Raw genomic sequence first — 19,038 nt, 5'->3', positions numbered from 1 at the left:
AGCAAAACCACAAAGGAGAGTGAAGACTGGCCAGAGCTAAGATGAAAATATGCTAGAATAAACCTGAAACCAGGGGAAAGTTCTTTGAATTCCTTGGACTCTCATATGCTTGGGGATAGGGAACAGCTTCTGGATTATCAGAAAGCAGAGAATTGCAGTGCACTGCTGTTCCCATCACTACCCCAGACCCTAAGGATTTCTTTCAAAGGAAATACCACTATTCAGTTGTTTTCCTCTCAGGGACCCATCTCTGGGGCCTACACTGCAATTATCTGCTCTGGGTTATTTGACCCATTACACTTCTGCAAATCTTAGAGTAGGTTCCCAGTACCTAATGATTTTTTTTTTTTTTTTTCAGTCTACTTTGAAGTTCAGGAGGATTCTTTCTCCAGACTTGTCAACAGCTTTTCCCTCCACAATCTTGTGACACGTTCTGTTGTTCCATTATATAGTGTTCTCAACCAACTGCAGTGCTTGCCTAGAACCCCTTTCCTTCCTAGCATAGTAGATTCTGCCTTGCTGAGAACATGGGAGTTCTCTGCAGGCAAGCCAGCAAGCTGGGCAAGCAAACAGGATGGGTATTCTTTCAGAACAGTGGAAGCCCCACTGCTGGCCTGCAGAGGTATTTCCAGGAGGAAAGAGCTGAAGCTGGCACTAGGGCACTGAGGTTCTGGGGCTGGGGTTGTGGGGTTGTGCTCAATGGTAGAGCACTTGCCTAGCATGCATGAAGCACTGGGTTCAATCCTCAGCACCTCATACAAATAAAGGTTCATCAATATCTTAAAAAAAAAAAAAAAAAAAAGCCCAAAAGGGTATAGAAAGAGTTTGAAACAGAAGTGACCCCGCTTAATACACACACCCTTTGCCTTTCATCATCCAAACTGTAAACTATCCATCAAAGGAAATTCTGATTGTCAGACAGGAGGACAGTCCAGTTCCTTACCTTCTAGAAGAGGCCGGTAGTGCCGGCCCACCAAAGGCAAGGTGAGTCCTCCAGGTCGCGCCAAAGAACCCATGTAGCGCCCAGAGAGAACGAAGGGTTACTGGCGACCAGGCAAAATGTGGAGGAACTTTGGAAGACACTAGGGGCAAAAGGATACCCAGGAGTTGTCCCCAGTCTTACGGGTGGCAGGATTTGGGATTAAGTCTTGGGCTGACGACAGATACTCTTTTGTTAACTCCATTCTCTAGTTCTGAAAAACCCTCGGAGGTCCACATAAAGATTCAAGGTGTGTCCGTGCGCATCCGCAGACGCGGACCCCAAGCCCTGGCCCCGGTCCCCCAACGCCTCGCCTGGTCTCGGTGCCCATCTCCTGAAAGCCCGGCACCTACCGCACCGCGCGCTCTGCAGCCACCCAGGCCGCCCTGGTTCGCGCCTGCGCAGAGCGGACCACGCGGAGGCGGCGGGGGCGGGGCTGCCTCAGGCTCCGCCCCCAGACGCGGCCGGAAAGCCGCGGGGAAGAGCTTTACCGCACTCACAGGCAGCGCTGGGCAGAAAGCGGCAGGAGAGGTGGTCGTGGCAAGATGATTGCAGGTTCAGACCCCGTGGTCATCGTCTCGGCGGCGCGGACTGTCATAGGTGAGTGGCTGGAGGGTAGGCGCGGGGTCCGGGCCCCCTGCCCTTCAGTAGTCGCGCCGAGGGTCGGGCCTGTGTGGTGTGGGAAAAGGGTGGACAGGAGGGGTCATAGTCCGGCCGCGACACCCAGTACTACCGGAGGGCTCCAGCGCCCTGCGCCTCCCTAGCCCGGGCCTGCGGCGCCGCCCCCGGCTCGCCTGCTGCGCTCGCTCCGCCCCTCGTCCTCGGATTGGCTCCTCGTGGTAGAGCCACTGTGCTGCCAAGCCCTCCTATTGGCTGGCACAGGGAGGCGCCTTCTTGAGAGACCCCTGATTGGCCAGCGCCGGGAGGCGCCACCTGTCAGCTTGTGGTCGCAGGGGCTGGACCACTGGTGGTCTGATCCCAGGCACTGGGCGGAGCGGGTCTGGTAAAGCGACCATCAGCTGTGGTTGCCTCCACCTCCTTAGTGCGGCAGAGCCCTTGGCCCGCCCAAGCGCCGGCTGCTTTTGTTTGGGCAGCGTGGGACCGCATCCACACCTTCCGTGGTCTTTCCAGATGGCGCCCATCGCCCTGGCTCAGGCAACTGGAGTCCCGAAGCGCGTGGTGGGCTTCTGCAGCGCGCCCAGGGTTCAGATCTCTGCTCTCTCCACAATTCTTTGTAGGCTCATTCAATGGTGCCCTATCTACTGTGCCTGTCCACGACCTGGGCTCGGCTGTCATCAAAGAAGTCCTGAAAAGGGCCGCAGTGGCTCCGGAAGAGGTTTCTGAGGTTATATTGGGACATGTTTTGGCAGCAGGTAACTCCTGAGTGACCTCAGGAAAGGATAGGTTTATTAGAAACAGCCCCGCCCCGCGCACACACCACACACACTTGCCTCCATACATTTGCCCCAAATTCCCCCTGCTAGGATTTATCCTATCTTTCTTTTCCCAGCCTTGTAACTTCTTCAGCTCAGGATTCAGCTTCTTTACATGCTTTTCTTGAATGTTCCTACATCACTAACCTACACTGCCTTTCCATTCCTTAGAAGCAGGGCCAGCCTGATACGTAGAAGAAATGCATTGTCCTCCACACATCAGTGAAAATGTATTACATTCCTCCTATGTGCCTGCACTGTGCTTATCACTGTCTGGAGGAAGATGAGTCCTGAGAATGCCCCCATTGTACTTCCAGTTCCTGCTGGGTTTATAAATCAGTGATCAGTGACCATTCCTAATTTGATATTAATACTCATTTTGGGGAGCTAGGAGTGAAGCTTAGTGGTGGAGTGCATGGTTACCATGTATGTGGTAATGGGCTCACTTTCCAGCACCAAAACAAACAAAAATATTAGTTCATATTCACTCAATACTATAAATTCTAATTAATTGTAGTAATAACTCATAATACCCAAAACTAACTTCTGCCCCTACCCTGTCTGAGACCTGATGCATTTATCTGTGTACAGGTTGAATATCCCTTACTTAAAATGCTTGGGACCAAAAGTGTTTTCAATTTGTGGGTTTTTTTTTTTTTTTTTTCAAATTTTGAAATATTTGCGTATACGTACTGAGATATGTTGAGGCTGGGACTCAAGTCTGAACATGAAATTCATTTATGTTTTATATATGCCTTATACACATAGCCTGAAGGTAATTTTTATATAATATTTTTAATTGGTTCATGAAAAGTTTGTGTCACAGCTAAAGAGCCTGGAAAGTTTTTTTTTTTTTTTTTCCCTTGGGAACCTGACTTTTAACTTTGACCTGTCACATTAGATCATGTGTGGAATATGTGACATGTCAGCACTCAAAAAGTTTTACATTTTGGAGGATTTTGTATCTTCAGAACAGACATACTCAACCTATATTTGCAGTTCCTCTTCCTAATTCTGCTCAGCTTCTCCTTATGAACCTTAAAAGATTTGTATGAATTGTGACACTTTATCATGACTCTCCAAGTCTTTAAAGTATGACTGTAACAACCTCAGCCTGATTGTGTTCTGGCCCCTTCTTCCTTCCTTTTTTCCCAGACCTGTAATTCAGATTTTTTCATTTTTCATAGGGTGCTTCACTACTGGTTTCTCTCATACCTCCTTCCATGTTTCACTGACTTCTTTTTTTTTTTTTTTTAATACCAGGGATTGAACTCAGGGCCACTTGAGCACTATGCCACATCCCAGCCCTATTTTCTTTTTGTATTTTATTTAGAGACAGGGTCTCACTGAGTTGCTCAGTGCCTTGCTTTTTGCTGAGGCTGGTTTTGAACTCACAATCCTCTTGTCTCAGCCTCCCAAGCTGCTGGGATTATAGGTGTGTGACTGATACGTACCCAGCTGTTTCACTGACTTCTATAGTATATCTTACATAATCATGATAAAAATAATCGGTTGTGGGGGTTGGGGCTGTGGCTCAGTGGTAGAACACTTGCCTAGCATGTATAAGACACTGGGTTCAAACCTCAGAAGCACATCAATAAATAAAATAAAGGTATTGTGTTCATTTACAACTAAAAATGTAATTGAATAATTTTAAAAATTAAAAAAAAAATGGTTGTGAACTTGGGCATGGTGGTGCATGCCTGTAATCCCAGTGGCTGGGAGGATCACAAGTTGAAAGACAGCCTCAGCAACTTAGAGAGGCTCTAAGCAACTTAATGAGACCCTGTCTCAAAATAAAAAATTTGAAATGTGGCTCAGTGGTTGAGTGCCCTTGGGTTCAATCCCTGGTTTTAAAAAAAAAAACCTAAAACAAAAAAACCCAGCTTTGTTTATTGAGGTCCTACTAAGTGCAGGGCCTCTAAACTCTATGCTAAGTGTTTCCCTTTTGCCTCACTTAATCCTTTTAATAAATGTGTTGAATCCTAGTATCTGCACTTTACAAATGAGTAAATGAGACTTTGAGAGGTCAAGTAACTTCCCAAGGTCACAGTTTGAAGTGGAGGTAGCACACGGACACAGATCCACCATACTTCTTAAACCAGGTATCCTCCATAATCATGTAATAAGTATTTAATGAGCACCTACTGTGTGCCAGGCACCAATTTAACAGTTAGGGATAAGCACTGTGTCAGATAGGAATCCTCATTTTCATTCTATTAAATGCTAGCACTATTATGTTTAGTAATCATTTCCTAAATTTAGGGTTTTGTCTTTTTAAGGTATTAAGAATTTCTTTGTGGAGGAGAAAGCTTCTATCTGTTAAATATCTGGAGAGCAGCACAAGGCAATATATATTCAAGGGCTAGACTGACTCATGGAGACTTACAGGCCTTTGTGCTTTCAGTGCAACTTAGCTGTGGGCTTTCAAAAGTGGCAGGTGGCATAGTTGGCAATTTTACATGTAGTTGCACCCTGATATTTTATCTTTCTCCTCGATTGTGTAGAGTCTTCTGTTCTTCTTCCAGGTTGTGGGCAAAATCCTGCTAGACAAGCCAGTATGGGTGCAGGGATTCCATACTCTGTTCCAGCGTGGAGCTGCCAAATGATCTGTGGGTCAGGCCTAAAAGCTGTGTGTCTTGCAGCCCAGTCTATAGGGGTTGGTGACTCCAGCATTGTGGTTGCAGGAGGCATGGAAAGTATGAGCAAGGTAAGTCCTTTGAAAAAATGCCTTTCAGTGACCTCTCACTGATAAACTTGTGCCCATACCATTGCAGAATAAGCTGATGCGTATCAGAACTGGAATCAATAGTAAGCCAACAAAAAATGGACTCAACCTTGACCCTACCTAAGTGTGTATTAGTCTTCAAATTGGAAGGGAAATTCCATTTGAAGAAAAAACCTCTCAACTGGAACAGAACCCATTTTTTCCAAAGTGTTGTTACTGAAGCATACAGTATTTTCTGAATCAAACTCATAATGTTAGTTGTGTCCTTGGTTTTAAATTTCTTTCCATTTTGAAGAAAGTCAAAATTAGATGTTAAATTTTTTTTTTTAATATTTATTTTTTAGTTTTAGGTGGACACAATATCTTTATTTTATTTTTACGTGGTGCTGAGAATCGAACCCAGTGCCTCATGCATGCTAGGCGAGCGCGCTACCACTTGAGCCACATCCCCAGCCCCTAGATGTTAACTTTTATTTTCCTGCATATGACAAAGAGAAACCCAGGGACCAGACTTTGTTGACCTTTTGGAGGTAAACAATGTGGAAAAGAGAACTGCAAAGCGGTGCTCTTCTCCAGTAGGTTTGCCAGGTGGGAATCGTCTCACTAAGTCACATCCTCTAATTGGCACAGAGGTGAAAAGACAAAGGATATCCCCTGCTTTCTACTGAGGCGGCTCAGGTCTGACCTGGGAATCCACTAGTTGGAGGCCAGTTCTCAGCTATTGCAGAGTCAGAAAGAGGCAGAATGGAGGTAGCAAAAATGATCGGTGATTTTGATGGGATCCTATGATATACTTTCTTAAGTGCTTTTGTACATATTGTCACAAAAGCCCAGTAGGATTGATGATATTATTCCCAATTTACGGGCAAGAAAATTGATGCCCAGAGTCGGCATTTAAACACAGCTTTTGTTTTGTTTCTCTGAGATGGGTCTTTTTTGTTTTTTGGTACCAGGGATTGAATTCGGGGACACTTGACCACTGAGCCACATCCCCAGCCCTGAGTTGCTTAACGCCTCACCATTCCTGAGGCTTACTTTGAACTCTCGATCCTCCTACTTCAGCCTCCCGAGCCACAGTCATGTGCCACCGTGCCCAGCTTGAGAAGGGGTCTTGCTATGTTTCCCAAGCAGATCTCAAATTCCTGAGCTCCTTTTGAATCAGCTTCCTGAGTGCTGGAACTTGGGCATGTGCCACTCTGCCTGGCTAAATATAAGTCCTTTGGATCCAAGCCCATTACTCTTTCCATTCGGTTACAGGTGCCAGTGAGTTGGTGGAAGTTAAGCAATTTCTACTCAGAAATCCCTCTTATTAGTCAACCTACTTATTCTCATTGTATGTATTATGTCTCCTGTCAAAATAAGTAACACATTGTTAGCATTACGTAAGCCCTTAGGTGAATGCTTCAATTTACAGATAATTAGTTCCCTCTCTGGAAAGAATAATGGGATTCTGTTTCTTTTTTGGGGGGCGAGGTGGTACTGGGAGTTGAACTCAAGCCCTCTACCGCTAAGCTATATCCTCAACTTCTTTTAATTTTATTTTGATCTTATTAAATTGTGCATTCTGGCCTTGAACTTTGACTCCTCTTGCCTCAGCCTCTTGAGTAGCTGGGATTACAGGTATGCATCACTATACCTGGCTACAAATGGGATTCTTAAGGAAATAAGACACCAAATGGACAGGGTTGAGGGAGCCGTGGTAGTGGGTAGGTGGGAGAGTAGTCATTCCCCTTTTTTTGGACCAGGGATTGAACCTGGGAGCATTTCGTGCTGAGCTACAGCCCCAGCCCGCCTCTTTTTTTCTTTGCTTTTATTTTGAGATAGGGTTTTGCTAAGTTGCCCAGACTGCTCAAACTTGTGATCCCTTTGCCTCAGCCTCCTGAGTAGCTGGGATTACAGGCATGTGCCACTGTTTCTGGCTTAAATCCACTTTTATTTCTTGTTTCCAGGCTCCTCATTTGGTTCACTTGAGAACAGGAGTAAAAATGGGGGAGATGCCTCTGGCTGACAGTATATTCTGCGATGGCCTGACAGATGCATTTCACAACTATCATATGGGTATCACAGGTAAGGCAGAGGTAGCTGAGAATACACTAACTTTAAAAAGGTTGAAACAAGTCAACCTCCAGATCCAGCAGCCAGTCTACTTGACCTTTGTCTTAACTGGAAAGCTGAGTGTGGAATGGCACCCAGAGGACCCTGATAAGTGTATGGTGTTCAGTACTTTATGGTGATCGGCTGGCTAGCCTACATTTCCTTTGGGCCTCATGCCAGAAAGTGGTCACAGTTGTAGATGCCAGTGTTCAGAATAGGGCTTTGGTGGATGGAGTGTACTCAGGCAAGGAAGTAGGCCGTGCCTCCCAAATGCCTGCGGCTAACTGACTCCATCCTTAAGTTACCACACAGTGTCCTCCAGCAGTATGTCCCACAGGCCTGGCAGAAGGCAGATATCAGTACAAAACGTGTGGCCACAAAGTGGGCCAAGAAGACTGAAGCCAGAGAAAAGAAAGCCAAGATGACAGATTTTGATTATTTTAATACACGAAGGCAAAGAAAGTGAATAGAATAATCAAGAACAAAGTAGGAAACGTCACAGGGCAGCACTCCTGAAAGTGTCCCCTGGAAAACCACTAGCTCTAATGCTGCTGGTGTAGCTTTTGCTGCTGCTGCTTGAACCTCCTCCTAACCCCTAAGAGTCCCTTTTAGTCCCTCCTCCACTTTAAGGTCATCTGTCTTCAAGCTTCAATACTGTCTTTTGTTTAATCCACTGTTCTTGAGGCTTTCAAATGAGTTTTTCATTTCTTTTCAAAGATTTCTCTTTGGTTCTTTTTCAAAATCTATATTTTTGAACTGCTCATTCACATTCTTCATTGTTTTCTTCAATTCATTCAACTGTTTATTTGAGTGCTTAAAAAAATCATTCTTTTGAATTCCTTGTTTAGTATTTCATCCACTTTAATATTTCTGAAATCTGTTATTATGGAGTTATGAACTTTAGGTGACATTACCTTTTTTTTTTTTTTCCTATTTCTTGTATTTCTTTGTTGAGATTTGCAAATCTGTTGGGATTAATCTCTCTTCCACTTTTATGTGGTGTCCTTCTTAGTATGAGGCTTTCTTCTGCTATCGAAACATGGGATATTGGTTTGTTGTATGTGTTGAGTTTATTTTCAACTGGACTCCATAGTGTGTAATCTCCCTGTAGCTTCTTTAGTTGTGATTTGTGGGTTTGGGCACAGAGTGTATTGTTTCAGAGTGGGCGATACCAAGAGACACTCTGGTGCTTCAGAGTGGTATGGGCAGCACAATATGTGGGATGTGCCTCTGTGGCCACTTCTACCATGAGAGTGGCAGTCCTATCAGGAGCTGGAGATTTCCAGATGCTATTCATAGTAGCTCTGTTATAAATGATTATGATGCTGGTTGCTTCTGTTGTGTTGAAGCACCTGAAGCTCTTTTTCTGGTACCGGGGATTGGACCCAGGGACACTTAACCACTGAGCCATCCCTAGCCCTTTTTTTAATATTTTATGTAGAGATAGGGTCTCATTGAGTTGTTTAGGGCCTCACTACATTGCTGAGGCTGGCTTTGAACTTGTGATCCTCTTGTCTCAGCCTCCCGAGCCTCTGGGATACAGGTGTGCGCTATAGCACCTGGCCCTAAAGCTCTTGTTCTCTTTACTGGAGACTAGTGCAGATCTGGGTGCTTCACCAGGAAGGGCAGCAGCTGGATTCACGGCTCCTCTGTGGGAATCGCCTTCTGTCCTACCAGCCCTGTACAGTGAGTGGGTCAGGTATGGCTTTGGTTGATGTAGAGGACCCACTTAGATGCGATGTCAGCCACTGTTGTGTGTCTTCTTTCTGCAACCACTGTGGAGGTTTCTGCCTGGGAGCCAGCATGGGGACAGGTTCACAGCTTAGGGCTCATGTCCCCCCTCTTCTTTAAGTAGAACTTTCTGCCAGGATTTGAGCGGGCTTCTGTTGTAGCTCAGAGGCTGAGTATATGAGTTCTTGAGCCCAATCTCAGCACTGGAAGAAAAAGAGAGAGAATAAAACAAAACGAAAACAGAAAAAAAACACCAAGGAGAGAATACTTACATAAAAAAATAAAAAGGAGAAGGAAGAGAAAGATAATGATACAAAATAGAAATAAAAAGGAAAAAAATGAGAAAGGCACTTAAAAATTTAAAATGAAATAAAGTAACAGACTAAAAGAAAATAAATAATAAAAAGTAACAATGACAAAAAAATAACAGGAGTCAATAATTCCTCCTGGCCAAGGTGCTCAGGAAATGCGAGTGAGGGCCGCTGGTCATGAGCTGTGCCCGTCATCTCCCTGGGTCTCCTAGGGTTGGAATCCACCAAGTAAATCCACCAAGTACTGGGTGAGGGTCGGGGATCGGGGCTGTAGTTTGCTGGAATTTCCTCAGCTCTCAAACCAGTTGGGGTGCATGCAGGCTGTGTCAGATCTTTCTTGCCCAGTGAGTTAATGCAGACGTCGGCTGTGCCAGAGGTATATTCTCTTCAGAGGTTTTAGCCTGCACATCCAGGGCCTGGCAAATGCTGGGCTGTGGCAGTCAAGAACTTCTCACCAAGTTTGGGTGGAAAGCCACCTGTCCCAGGAGTATATTTGCTCTGGAGGTTTTTAGTCTGTGACCCAGAATTGTGGCAAATGCCAGAGCCTCCCAAAGTGGGAGTGGCAATTGAATCACTGAGTTCTGGGCTGACTGAGGATCCCGGGAACCAGGTGATCAGTTATCCTCAATCCCAGTGCCTTCAGACCTGGGCCCTGCAAAAACCAAACCAACTGGTATTGCTCCCCATCACAGAAGCCAGGTTCACTGAAACCACTGATTCCAGAGTGCTCTCAGCAGTGTAAAGCTCTTGGAAGTTTGTGTTGGCGACACTGTCCCAAACCAGGAGTGTCTCATGTGACTGCATTTCCAGTCAACATAATGAGGTGTTACTGGAGATTGTGGGGTTTTTTTGTTTTTTTTATTTTTCAGTTGGTGGACACAACATCTTTATTTTATTTTTATGTGGTGCTGAGGATCGAACCCAGCACCCTGCGCATGCCAGGTGAGCACGTTTCTGCTTGAGCCACGTCCCCAGCCCTGGAGGTTGTGTTATGCCAGCTTTTGTACCCCTACAGCAGTATAGCTGCATATAACAGGATCTTTCTCAAGATGGCTTCTGGCTGTAGCTTCTGAGAGGCTGGGGATGCACTGAATTCCTTCTCTGAAGCTGGCTTATTGTGCGGTCTCCAGGTCACTTATTTACTTAAGCTATTTGTCCAAAGGTTGCAGCCTTCCTGGTCATGCTGTGACTCTGTTTCACCTTTACCCCCACCCCCAGTGGGGAACATCCCCTTCCCCAGTCGCCTCGTGCCAGGTGCTGGGGTCTTCTGCTTCTTTTGCTTTCTTATTCTCCCTGGTTTCTGGTTTTCATCAGGTTTGCTTTTCTCTGTCAATGTCAGTGGTCACCATGGCCACTTTTCCTCAAGCAGTTACATTGCTGTTGTTTTGTTTCTTTTCTGTGGAGGAACAGTTAATGCATGGGGACCTCTGCCCTGCCATCTTTCCAACCTGCTAATCATTTTTATATCCTTACTTAGATGCATAATTCCTCTTTAATGAAATGAAATAAGTATTCTCTCCACTTTGTGAATCCTTGACATCAGATATGTTAGAGATGGGACGTACTTGGATTGGGGATATGGCTCTGTGGTTAAGTGGCCCTGGGTTCAAACTCCCATACCTCCCCCCCCAAAAAAAAGCAATAGTAATAGAATTGAGAAGTACCCCAGGTTTTCTGGATCAGTCCCCTCATTTACTAAATGAGGAAACAGGGCCTCCAAAGAGTGGTTCTTTCTGTAGTAGAGGCAATATCAGATACAAACCAGTACTTCTGGTATGCTGAGAGCCACAGCCGAGTCGGGATGGCGCCAGAAGGATTGGTTAAGAGGTGAGCCAGCGAGCCATTAAGATGATGATAATTAAATTATAATTGCTGTGACTGGATGATGCTGGATTGAAACAGGCTGTGTATTGAGTTGTATATGGACCCTGCTGTCCGACAATAAGGCGGCTTCTGCTGCCTCAGGCGCCTGCTGCTTTGGAGTCCCTGTGGAGTTCTCGAGGGGTGCCCGTTGAGTGGAGCCCGGTGGAGGGGGAGAGAGTTCCTGGGGAGGCATGTGGAGTGCTGGTTGAGTTCGGGCAATAAAGTTGTTCCTGTTGGAACCTACAAGTGCCTCGTGGAGGCTCGGTTATTTTGTGCCCTGCCAGACTGCGGCACTGGTACTTAACTATTTTTTTGCACTCCACGTTACATATTAGCCAGCTATCTAGAAGGCCCCTGGTTTTATGTTTATTGACAATGCAATTGGTAAATCAAAATAACTCATGCTTTTTTTTTTTTTTTTTGGTGATAGGAATTGAATGCAAGGACACTTTGCCACTGAGATACATCCCAGCCCTTTTAAAAAATTTTATGGTGAGAGGGCCTTGCTAAGTTTTTGAGGCTGGCTTTGAATCTGTGATTCTCCTACTTTAGTCTCCTGAGTTGGTGGGATTATAGGTGTGTGCCACGGCACCCATCTCCATATTTTTTATTGGGGTATTATAGTTGTATGTAATGGTGGAATTCATTGTTACATGTTCCTATATGCACATGACAATATTATTTGGCCAATATCATTCCCCAGTAGTTCTCCCCTCCTGCCTCCCCCTGGCTCCTTTCTTTACACTCCTGATCTCCCTTTGACTTTCATGAGATTCCATACCCTACCACCTTTTCCTTTTTCCTCTCCACTTTTGCATGTGAGAGAAGGCATACAACCCTTGACTTTCAGAGTTTGGCTTATTTCACTTAACATAGTGTTCTCCAGTTTATTTATTTTCCTGTAAATGATATAATTTCATTCTTCTGTTTGGGTGAATAAAACTGTATTGTGTATATGTACCGCATTTTCTTTATCCAGTCATCCATTGACAGACACCTAGGCCGTTTCCCTAGTTGGACTATTGTGAATTTTGCTACTATCAGCATGGGTATGTGTGTATGCTATAGTATGACGACTTTAATTCTTCAGGATAAATACCGAGAAGTGGTATAGCTGTGTCACATGGTTCCATTTCTAGTCTTCTAAGGAATCTCTGCAGTGATTTCCATAGTGGTTGTACTGATTTACAATCCCACCACCAGTGTAAGGTGTTCGTTTTTTCTCCACATACTCTCAAGCATTTATTATTGTTTGTATTCCTGATGACTGCCATTGTGACTGGTGTTGATGAAATCTAAATCTCAATGTAGTTTTGATTTCATTTTCCCAATTGCTAACTTTGTTGAACATTTGCATGTATTTGTTGACCATTTATTTGTATTTCTTCTTTTGAGAACTGTCAGTTTAGTCAATTTAGTTCATTTGCCCATTTATTAATTGGATTATTTGGTTTTTTGGTGTTAAGTTTTTTTAGTTCTTTAAATATTCTGTATATTAATCCTTTGTCAGAAGAGTAGCAAAGGTTCTCTCCCATTCTATAGGTTCTCTTCATATTGTTGGTGTTTTTCTTTTCTTTTTTTTTTGAGAGCAAAGAGCGGAGGATGAAAGCAGAGACTGCAGCAGAAGAAGATAGTGAGAAACTGATGTGACTCCATTTTTTTTTAAGAGAGAGAGAGATGAGAGAGAGAGAATTTTTTTTTAATATTTATTTTTTAGTTATCGGCGGACACAACATCTTCGTTTGTATGTGGTGCTGAGGATCGAACCCGGGCTGCACAAATGCCAGGCGAGCGCGCTAGCGCTTGAGTCACATCCTCAGCCCCCTCTTTTCTTTTTTTATGTGCAGAGCTTTTAATTTGATGCCATCCATATATTAATTTTTGGCATTATTTCCTGAGCTTTTAGAGTCTATTGACAAAGTTATTGCTTGCACCTATATGTTAGAATGTTGACCCCACATTTTCTTCTAGAAGTTGCAGTTTCTGATCTTATTCCTAGGTCTTTGATCCAGGGTAGAGCTAATCTCATTATTCTACATATGAATAACACCATTTGTTAAAAAGGCTGTTTTTTTCTCTAGTGTTTTCAGCACCTTTGTCAAGGGTCAGATGACTGTATCTGAGTGGGTTTGTCTCTGTCTTCTATTCTGTACCATTGGTTAATTATCTGTTTTATGCCAGTACTTACAGTTTTTGTTACTATAGCTCTATAGTATAATTTGAGGTCAGGTATTGTGATGGTTCCAGAATTTTTTTTTTTTTTTTTTTTTTTTTTACTTAGAATTGCTTTGGCTAGGGCTGGGGTTGTGGCTCAGCAGTAGAGCACTCACCTAGCACATGCGGGGTATTGGGTTCCATAAAAATAAATAAGTAAAATAAGGGTATTGTGTCCAACTAAAAAAATATTTAAAAAAAAATTGCTTTGGCTATTCTGAGTCTTTTATTCTTTCAATTGAATCTTAGGACTGCTTTATCTAGTTCTGTGAAGAATGTCATTTGTACTTTGATGGAGATTACATTGAATCTGTATATCGATTTTGGCAAAATGGCCATTTTAACAATATTAATTATCCATGAACATGGAAGGTCTTTCCATTTTCTTGGGTTGTCTTCAATTTCTAATATTCATTGTAGAGGTCTTTCATCTCCTTGTTTAGGTTATTCCTAGATGTTCATTTACTTGTTATTGGTCTGTTTAGGTGTTTTGTGTTCTCTTAATTCAACTTTAGTAGGTCATATATATCTAGAAATGTATGCATTTCTTCTTGGTTTCCAATTTATTGGAGTTTTCAAAATAATCCCTAATATCCTTTGAATTTCTGTGATGTCTGTGGTGATTTCTCCTTTTTCATCTCTAATTGTATTAATTTGGGTCTTTTTCTTTTGTTAGGCTATGGGCTAATCAATCTTGTTTATCTTTTTCAAACGATTCTTTGTTCATTGTTCCTTTTTATATGTTTTTCTCAATTTCATTGATTTTTGACTCTGATAATTATTTCCTTCCATCTATTGGTTTTGGAATTGGTTTCTTCTTTTTCAAGACCCTCCAGTCAAATGCATCATTAGATTCATTTGGGTTCTCTCTAATTTTCTTATGTGACGTGACACTCAGCTATCTTTCTTCTTAGAACCGTTCTAATAGTGTCCCAGAGGTTCTGGTATGCTATGTCACAATTCTCATTGGATTCTAAGAATTTTTAAATTTCTCCCAATTTCTTCTATCACTTATTCATCATTCATAAGTGTATTGTTAAATCTCCATGTGTTAAAATAGTTTTTCTAGTTTTTTTTTTCCTAATTTCATTTTATTATGATCAGATAAGATGCATGGACTTGTATCTTTTTCTGTGTGTCTGTGTATATGCTGAGTTGCTTTGTGGCCTCAAATATGTTCTATTTTGGATGTTTCCATGAGCAGCTAGTATATTAAGCTGATGTCAAATGAAATTTTCTATAGATGTCTGTTAAGTCCATTTGATTTAAATTTTTTAGGTCCAAAGAATCTTTACTGCATTTATGTTTGGATGAGTAATATACTGATGGGGGAGGTGTGTTGAGATCATCCACTAATATTGTACTGGGGTTGAGGCTTTAATTTCAGTAGTGTTTGTAAAGGCAAACTCTTCTTTTTGATATAAAACCAGTTAGTCCATATCAAAAGAATGTTGGCATTAGGAATCATGAATGAAAGCTAAAATTAATGAAGAAGTTTAATAAGAAGATATTTTCCTAGACTTAGAACAACTTCCCATAACTTACTGATTAATTATAAATGGAAAAATAGTACCTGTAGAGTTAGAAACCTGGCAGATACCACTGTAACCAGGGACCAAATCTGACATCACCTGGGATACATTGATTACTTTCATGCCCTGACAAGATTCCTGAAAGATCATGCCATCATTCGTGGTATTCTGCCTTTAAGCAAAATTGTCACATATAAGCTTGAGGAAACATGAGACAACCCAAATTGAGAACATTTGATAAAATAGCTGGCCCGTGCTCCTCAAATTTAACATGCACAAGGCTCTGGGTTCAATTTTCCAGTAAAGAGGAAAAAGAAAATGTGTAGTTCAAAGTCCTTTTCATAGAGCAGACTATGCTGAAAAATCTCAGAGCTGGAAGAGCAAGTTTATGAAACACAAAGGTAGTCTAAAGAATGTTCCAGATTAAAGGATACTAGAGATGAATAGTTAAATGATGTAATACATACTCCTGCATTGGATTCTGTACTGAAGAAGAAAATATCTTCCTATTGACTAGTAGGATGATAGGTTAAATTTGAATAGGGACCAAGAATTAGATAGTAGTATTAAATTTTCTGATTTTTATAACTGTGGTTATGTTAAAAAAAAAAAGGCCTTGTTTTTGGGACATGTACACTGAAATTAAAATTCAGGGGTGAAAGGACAGTGTATCTCCAGCTTTTACTCAGATGGTTTTGAAAGAGAATGTTAATGCAAATGGGACAAAAATGGCCTGAGTCATTGTAGCATTTTCAGATCCCTGCCAGGACAGGGCATTGCACACAACGCCCAACATTGCACCTCAACCCACTAGGAAGCCTGCTAGTAGGTGTGGTCAGCACTGCTTTAAGTGTGGACAGCTTGAACTACCAAAAGCCAGTTTATGAAAATGTTGGGTTTTACTTTGTTTTTCCACAGCTGAAAATGTAGCCAAAAAATGGCAAGTGAGTCGAGAAGATCAGGACAAGATTGCAGTTCTGTCCCAGAACAGGACAGAGAATGCACAGAAAGCTGGCCATTTTGACAAAGAGATCGTACCAGTATTTGTATCTTCTGGAAAAGGTGGGTAATAAAAATCATAATTTAAACCTTGACCTATTTATAGTAAGAATCATATATAGGAATTTTTATACATTTTTATCTTAGGTTTTTCAGATTGCAAGGATATATCCTGGTTACATCTGAATGTAAGGGAGAGGAGATGCTGTATTTATGGGACATGGTAACATAGAAAACTGTTATTAGCCATTGGCTTGTTATTATTAAGGGGCAACAGCTGACCTATTTCCCATATAAGCTAAACTAAACCTTCTCAGAAGTCAACATCCATTAATTCCTGTTGCTTCTGTGTGTTTGTGACTCATATTCTAAAAAATGGATCTTCTAGAGAATGGTCACATGTCATTGTCTAACACAGAATGCTGCAATCAAGTTCCTTCATGGATAACTGACATCTCACCTCCAGGCAATCTTGAGATTGGCTGTAAGATTTCCTGATTCACTCAGTTTTAACCAGCCAAAAGTGCTTTGATGCAAACTCTAGCACCTTTTGCTTTTACATCTCCCTCAGGAAAGGTTACGGATTTGGAACATATAGTAATTATACTTTTCTTCTACTGGAATGAGTGGGTATATATTAACAATCTTTCTGCCAAATATGAATCCTCATTTCTGGGAAACCTATCATTCCCAGGACACTCAATCTAAATCTTGGCTTCTCTTCTTGTAGGTCTCACTGAAGTTAAAACAGACGAGTTTCCTCGCCATGGGAGTAACCTTGAAGCCATGTCCAAGCTAAAGCCCTACTTTGTTACGGATGGAACAGGAACCGTCACCCCAGCTAATGCTTCAGGTTCAATTTTTGATGGGTATCTGGGGAGATATATTTTCTGCAAGGTCTAACAAGTGAAGCGAATACCTCTTTATACACAAAATGGTTCTTAAAATTCATTTTAGTTTAAGGAAGAATTCTATTTGATCATTAACCTATATTGAATTTGATTTCTTGGTAGTCCAACTAGACATAGAAAATACAGTAGAAGGCTGGGGATGTGGCCCAGGTGGTAGCGAAAACTAAAAAATAAATATTAAAAATTCTCTCTAAAAAAAAAAAAGAAAGAAAAAAAATACAGTACAGCTGCCTTTATGCTTTTCTAATACAGAAATTCCTAGTACCCTTCTGTGATTCCTGAGTATATTTATTCCAGTAGGACTTCCTAAGTCTCTACTACTCCACTGCTATAACCTCTCCATTCTTTCTCTTTTTCCCAGTATGATAACTGAACCAAGGCACTTTACCAAAGCTGCATCCACAATGTTTTTTTTTTGACAAGGTCTCGCTAAGTTGCTCAGGCTGGCCTTTAAGTTGTGATCCTCCTGCCTCAGCCTCTTATGGTTGGAATCACAGGCACATGCCACCATGCAGGGTCAAACATACAGATTCACTTTTTTTTAGTGTTGGGGCTCAAACCCAGGGCCCCATGCATGTTTCACAAATGCTCTACCACTGAGCCACATTCCTAGCCCCAAATGGCTTTTCTACACTATAAAGTCTGAATTGTGGCAAATGGCTTTGCCAAGATGGCCAAGTAATTTAATGTCTTCAAATGGAAAAGTGAAATTCTTTTAAGTCAAATTAATGAGCATTGTGGAAATCAAGTCGCTTACATTTTATAGGAATGAATGATGGTGCAGCAGCTGTGGTTCTCATGAAGAAGTCAGAAGCTAACAATCGTGGGCTTTCACCTTTAGCAGAGATTATTTCTTGGTCACAAGTAGGTGTGGAACCTTCCATCATGGGAATAGGACCTATTCCAGCCATAAAGCAAGCTGTAAGTGTAACTTTAGATCTCATCCTCCACTCTAGGTCAGAACAATAATCTGTGTTCCTGTATTCAGTTCACTTCACTTCTAATTTCTGCTTAGTCTTCCTACTACTTGGGATGCCAGGATTGTGCTTGGTTTTGTCAGGTTTCATCTGCTCTTTCCCTTTGTAGAACACAAGTCCTTATTGGTAGCTTTGAGTTGTTTCTTACCATGAAGAGCAGTGTTTGGCTCTTTTCTATTCCATCACCTTACGTGGACATTACTGATGCTACTGGTTCAATATTTATGAATTTGGAATTTTTGAGGGATGTTTTTAAACAGCACACCCTTAACCTTTTGGATAGAACTAAATCATTGGGCTGATCTAGGAACACCACATAGTGGTAGTTTAAGAGATCCTTAAATGTGGAACATTATCTTCATAAGTCAACAAACAAGGTTTAACTTTAAGCCTTTCAACCAGATCTATATCCCATTTATCTTTCTTTAGGTTGCAAAAGCAGGCTGGTCCCTGGAAGATGTTGATCTGTTTGAAATTAATGAAGCCTTTGCAGCTGTCTCTGCTGCAATAGCTAAAGAACTTGGATTAAACCCAGAGAAGGTAAATAAAAAGAAAATCAGTATGATGAAAATATGAAATTAGATATTTTTAGGGTTGTCCGCTTGGCAGTGGATGATATTGGGACTCGTTAACAGATTTCTTTTTTTTTTTTTTGCCTTGCAAAGCATGACTATATTAGTTTGGAAGTTAAATGAGCTTTATAAGATAATTACAAAATAACAAAGGGGGACTGCAGTTGTGGCTCAGTGGTGACGCACTTGCTTAGCATGCGTGAGGCACTGGGTTAGATTCTCAGCACCACATACAAATAAAGGTCCATCAACAACTAAAAAATATTAAAAAAAATAACAAAGGTTGTCACCAATGCATATCAAAGGTTATGATTTTATTTCTAAGCAGTCATGATGAAAATTGAGCTTGAAAGGTTTGACATTTAAGTGGACAAAGATATATTTGGGATTTTAACCTCTATCTGGAGATCAAGGGATCTAAGAAAAATCTTTTTCTTCTTAGGTCAACATTGAGGGAGGGGCCATCGCCTTGGGCCATCCTCTTGGAGCATCTGGCTGTAGAATTCTTGTGACGCTGTTACACACATTGGAGAGAACTGGTGGAACCCGTGGTGTTGCTGCCCTGTGTGTGGGAGGTGGGATGGGAATAGCAATGTGTGTTCAGAGAGGATGAAATAGTTAACAAGCACACTACTTTCTTTAACTAATAAAGTGATACCAAAGTGAGGATGGAAACCATCTTCACAAAACAGAA

General features: G+C 42.0%; 1 protein-coding gene across 1 annotated transcript; it reads left to right on the top strand.

Moving 5' to 3' along the window:
* Positions 1-1,437: 1,437 nt before the first annotated feature.
* Positions 1,438-19,038, top strand: Acat2 (acetyl-CoA acetyltransferase 2). The gene is made up of 9 exons (XM_076858068.1): positions 1,438-1,579; positions 2,218-2,352; positions 4,941-5,122; positions 7,090-7,207; positions 15,804-15,947; positions 16,615-16,737; positions 17,562-17,716; positions 18,202-18,312; positions 18,787-19,038. Exons 1-9 carry the CDS (start codon positions 1,525-1,527, stop codon positions 18,955-18,957), a joined length of 1,194 nt encoding a protein of 397 aa, XP_076714183.1. The 5' UTR covers positions 1,438-1,524; the 3' UTR covers positions 18,958-19,038.

The sequence above is a fragment of the Callospermophilus lateralis genome, chromosome 6, assembly GCF_048772815.1.
Source record: "Callospermophilus lateralis isolate mCalLat2 chromosome 6, mCalLat2.hap1, whole genome shotgun sequence".
NCBI lineage: Eukaryota > Metazoa > Chordata > Mammalia > Rodentia > Sciuridae > Callospermophilus > Callospermophilus lateralis.
The sequence above is the reverse complement of the archived record's forward strand: the minus strand, read 5'-3'. Positions and strand labels throughout refer to the sequence as shown.